Here is a 5,301-nt window from a genome sequence, read left to right on the forward strand (position 1 = left end):
AACAAAACTGCGTGTATCAATTAATCGAACGAAAGGTAATTAACAGTCTAATATATGCTTGAATCAATCTTATTTAGGAAGATAGCCAAAGGCTTCAATAGTGACTGATTACAAAAGGAAATTGCATTTTTAAAATAAACAAGAACTTTTAATTAAATTGCAAAGAGATCGAGTAACTAAAAAATTCCTAGTTTTCCTCAAGCCTCAATATAAATGTCCATATGTGTTTAAGTTAGTTTGACTCTGTCAGTCAACATCTTCTTCTGCCACTAAACTCGGTCTTGTAGTCATGTCATCATCATCATCCAGGTCAGCACTAACCAACACGTTTAATGTTTTTACATTTATACTAAATATGACCCACGTACCTAGATCCTTTTTTATGTTGGCTTAAGTGTCTCCATTGCTTCCTCTTTCATTGCTTTAGAAGGGGCCGGGCGGGTGACCCAGATTAGATTACAAAACTTACTAGAAAGAAAATTTGGTCTTCACTAAGGTAACAAGCTGCTAGCACTATATATTGTTGTGGCATAAATAGATAAGGTATGTTTGTGAATTCTTTTGGAAGATCAGAAAGCCATATAAGGTAGATGGAAAATATAAAGGAATGAGAGAATCATATCATTCTTTTTGTCAAAAATGGTTCTCTTGTTTCATAGGAAATATTAAGTCATTTTATCTTGTAAGATCGATCTAATGTGTCTTTCATACCTTCATGACGAAGACTTCGTCACGAGGTCTCATTGAAACCATTGGTCGATGAACATGATTTATTTATCTATTAGGTGATAATGATCAACCTTCCAAACCAAGGATGGATCTATAACTGGGGCAGCGGGTCAGCTTCTCTTACTTCAATTTTGATAGAATATAATCTTTTAGCATTTAAATGGTATATTTATAATTTTTTTCTCAAAATAAGAAAAACTGAATGGGAAATACATATAAATATTATCTTCATTGTCATTGTTTAGAAGTCATTGGTCATCGAAACATTTTCATTGGAACAATAAAAAAACTGTTTTAATCTTTAATAATCATAATATTTATGTATAAAAGATATATATCCAAACTAATTACCCTAATAAAAAATTATATTTTTCAGGTTTCCTATATTATGATTGTATAAGTTTCATTTAATAAGACCTCTTGTACGAAAAATGTGGTGTGTATTTATTAAAAATAACTAGTATTTTTTGAATTTGAGCGTTACACTTGATGTGGAGAACGGAATTATTTTGAGTGTCCATTTTCTAACCTCGAGCTAGGCTCCAATTTTTTTTTACATTCTCATATACGACTCTTATAAGTATGACAAACAACTTTTAAAATTGTACAAAAATTTTTTTGGCTCCGTCTTTGTTCCAAACGCCAAAGTATAGTCTAATTTTGATGGAATAATGACGTCTTGGTGTTTAGATAATGGTCTGTTTAGCCCTTATACATTTTTGTTGGCTTTCATTACTTCTATTCACATATACTGATATGTTTCAGCATTCAAGAAGATGCGAGGAAGTGGATCTTTTAAGAGTTACAATTGTCGGAGCTCAGAAAACTCCGTATCATGATGGTCTCTTCTTTTTTGATGTGGCTTTCCCAAAGAAGTATCCTAAAAGAGAGCCTGTATATTAACTTTTTCTTTGATCTTTTATACATCCACACATTCAAAGAGATATATATATATATATATACATGTATATGTGTGTACTATATGTGTATACAGGTTAACTTATTTGGCAAGTGTTCTCCTTTTCTTTCGGGATGTAAAGTATGACTCCTGTGGTCTCAGAATTAATACAAATTTGCTAGATTGTGGTGCTGTTAGATTGGATTTATTTAACAAAACTGGCGATAATAAGTGGGAGTTCACGGACATGTGGGTGCCTGGCACTTCGACTATGCTCCAGCTTCTTGTGTTTTTACAAAAACTCTTGAACGAAAAAACCGTTTTTCAACTATGGTAGTAGTTTCAGCTGGACAAACACTCTGAAGAATGAAATTTCGTCGATTATGTACAACGAGTGTATCTTTGTCAAATCACTAAAAACAATGGTTTATATCATGCATAAGCCACCCCAGGTAAGATTTCAAGGTTATTTTCATTCATCATATTGTTCGGTTTCTGTTTGTGTTTTACTTATTTAGACACTGGTGCTGATATAACGAGTTTGATGAACAATGTATGCAGAACTTTGAGGATTTGGTGGTTGGTCATTTTCGTGAGCGTGCTTGTGACATCTTAAAGGCATGTAAAGCATACAAGGATGGTTTGCAAGTTGGGTCTAATGTGAGTGGGGATGATTGCAAATTCGGAGCTAACTCAATCATTTTTATGAATGATTTAAATTCATGCTTCAAACCTCTTGCAGCCGCTTTTAATAAAATTGGAGCAGGGGAGGTAGCTGATGAGTTTTTTCACCTATGTTGAATAAAAATTGTTTGCCCCTGTATAAATCAGTTTAGGTCAAGTTGTTTTCTGATCTAAGTAGATTAAATATGCATGTTGAAATTTTCTTGGGTAATTGTTTGCTCCTTGGAAATATTCTCGATGTGGATTAGTTACTCGGGTATTTACTTATGAAGTTTATACAAGTAAAAGCGCACATCTTAAACACGTCTAGTAATTTGGTGGACAGTTTTAAGATGCTTGTTATCAGTCTCATTCAGGTTAAAAGGATGATCCTAGATGTACTGGTTATGCTGGTTATTTTTTGTCGATTTCAATTGCTAGACGCGCCATAAGAAACAGAACACCATTCTGTTCGCTGCCTTGTCTGTGATGAAGACCTTGAAAACGGATGCACTTATCTTCATTACATCATCCATAACTGCTATGCATATCTGGATGACTGGATTGATAATACTATACTTACTATTTGGCAATTGGCATATTAGAACTTTAGAAGCAATGTCTTTTGGGTTAAAATAATTTGGGTCTTGCCACTCCTGAAATAAAATTGCTTGGGCCTTGACTCTGTATCAACTGGCCTGTTTATTTATATTCTTTAGTTAAAAAGGGAAGTATAATAATAACTAAATTAATTAAACTTGTTTCATAAATATAATTGAAATACATAGGAAGATTGAATATCAAGCGAACCTAGTCAACCTATTAATTGACTCGAAATCTAATTTGTTAGGTGAAAATACCAAGTCCGCTAAGCAATCGAATGACACTTTCGTTCTTTGAAACATCTTACTGTTAAGGCAATTTGGGCTGGTTCCAAATTCTGATATTATTAAGGGATTTTGTTTATTAGTGTAGTGAATTTTTGAAACAAATGCTTGAATCGATTATCTACCAATATACTAATACAGGATTATGATATTATTTGATCGACATGTGGCTTTTCCCTTAAGTGACACGTGTCTTTTTAAAATTTTAATTTAAATTAGTTAATCTTATCATTTATACTTGCCTTCGAATGATTATCTCTTTTGATTGGAAACATATACATACTCAAATACAATATAATTTTTTATATTAAATGGAATTAGATACTCGGTATAATGTGTTCCGTATGATCGATCAAAAGGTTTTAAAGTTACATATCTTATTTATCCATGTACTAACCTAACTAAACGTTAAGAATTATAAAACTACATGAATCATGTTTCACCATCACGATTTTAGGTTAGGTGATACCTTAACCAATATCAAATGTAATCAGAAATCTTGATCAATTATGATATATGTTTCTCATTATTATACTACAGTTAGCTAATCAAATACATGTAGTAGAGAACGCTCAAATATTATTTTCTTTGCAAAAAGTACTATACAATATAAATTGTAAATTCCGTACATTGTACGGGTATTAGGACTAGTTAGACCATATACAGCAACTTTCTTGTGCTGGAACTTTAGCTCGTAAGTATAGAAGTATAGTACGCACTTCTTTTTTAGAGATTTGGTTCGTAGTTATTTAAAGAATTCTTTAGATTCAAGGAGATGTGCAATATTTTACGGTATTCTAAAATGGTTTTATATACTTAAATGCCTAGAAACCTAATCGATGTGACAACGTTTACGCTAGTTGTGTCGATAACTTACTTTTGGTCCTTCATGTACTAGCAAATAAACATCTAAGTTGATTGAGTAGGTGATCTAATATTAAGAACCAACCGTTTTCATTAACTTTGTAGCGACCACCACCTCACAAGTCACAATCGAACTGATTCTGGATTATATACATAGTTGTATATGCACATATATGTAACTGCAATCGACGAATCTAGACGTTTTGTGCTTTACTGCTTTTACAAACATCACTCAAATATGCAGGATCAAGTACAAAATGTAAATACAATAATCATCAGCTTTAGAAACATATTTATCAAGATTCTTCCAACACATGAGTTTAATTAATTTCATCTTCTTCTTGAAAGCATAACTGAGTACAAATTAAAAGTAATGTTCCAAACTTAAGCCAGAAGAATCACGACTCACGAGAGCGTATTATGCTTGCGCGCATTCGTGATATTCTTTGAAACTCCCATACATATATAATCAGGCATCAATACCATGGCAAAAAGCAGCAAAATGCTTTGTATTAATGCAGACTCTTTTGCTTCTATACATGGCAAAGAGTTTTTCTTTTTTAGATTCTAAAGCCTGATTACTACTAAATAGATATTATTCCTGTTTTCTCAACTCCTTTTTGAGCAACACTTTTCCCCTTTCTATCTATTGTTTCATTTGAACACCCGTCGCTGATTTGCTTTTATAATGTTCTTGTCTTAGGTTGATCTCGACGGTTTGTGTCATTTATAATCGAATGGTCAGGATTACTCGTCGAATACTGCTAGATCGTAGTCCCTTTGGTATAAATAGTGTTGCCAATCTAATATATAGTTCATGGGGTCCATTTATTCGATACAATATCAAGATCAAAAGCTATCAAACGAAGTTGAATTAATCATTTTCACAATATATGTTTATATCCTTTCATTCTACAATGCTTTTTCAATTCAATGGATTTCCAACCTGGCTGTATTATCATTTTCGTCCCATAAAAACGTTGATAGATCGAATTGGCATCTTCTTACCAATGATATTTCACATCTATCAGTTTGCAAAGTTTTAACACTAAATTGACAATTTTGTTTTAAGCCACGGACGACATCTTAAGCAGTGATATAAAAGAAACAACTTATATATTTAATAATTTAAAACCAAAAGTGAAACATCATTAATTTGCAGTGTAGTGTCATAGATCAACTAAAACTATATATATGTAATAAAAGTACAACATGTATGAAGTCTAAGTAATGACAATATTATCCTTGCTACATGTCACA

General features: G+C 32.2%; 1 protein-coding gene across 3 annotated transcripts; it reads left to right on the forward strand.

Moving 5' to 3' along the window:
- The first annotated feature begins 414 nt into the window (after positions 1 to 414).
- LOC122598509 (putative ubiquitin-conjugating enzyme E2 38) lies at positions 415 to 2,596 on the forward strand. Of its 3 annotated transcripts, none has more exons than XR_006323638.1 (3): positions 415 to 496; positions 1,495 to 2,079; positions 2,189 to 2,596. XR_006323638.1 is itself a non-coding variant. In XM_043771104.1 (2 exons), exons 1-2 carry the CDS (start codon positions 2,011 to 2,013, stop codon positions 2,426 to 2,428), a joined length of 309 nt encoding a protein of 102 aa, XP_043627039.1. In that variant the 5' UTR covers positions 1,410 to 2,010; the 3' UTR covers positions 2,429 to 2,596. The 3 variants fall into 3 exon arrangements, 1 of the variants encoding a protein (XP_043627039.1); XR_006323639.1 differs by lacking the exon at positions 415 to 496 and adding an exon at positions 510 to 838; XM_043771104.1 differs by lacking the exon at positions 415 to 496 and having other exon boundaries at positions 1,410 to 2,079.
- Positions 2,597 to 5,301: the final 2,705 nt, after the last annotated feature.

This window comes from Erigeron canadensis, chromosome 4 (assembly GCF_010389155.1).
Source record: "Erigeron canadensis isolate Cc75 chromosome 4, C_canadensis_v1, whole genome shotgun sequence".
Classification (NCBI taxonomy): domain Eukaryota; kingdom Viridiplantae; phylum Streptophyta; class Magnoliopsida; order Asterales; family Asteraceae; genus Erigeron; species Erigeron canadensis.

Coding starts and splice junctions, on each gene's coding strand:
- LOC122598509 (XM_043771104.1), top strand. CDS start 2,011: ATGTACAACGAGTGTATCTTTGTCAAATCACTAAAAACAATGGTTTAT. Junction 2,080..2,188: donor TCATGCATAAGCCACCCCAG/GTAAGATTTCAA, acceptor CAATGTATGCAG/AACTTTGAGGATTTGGTGGT.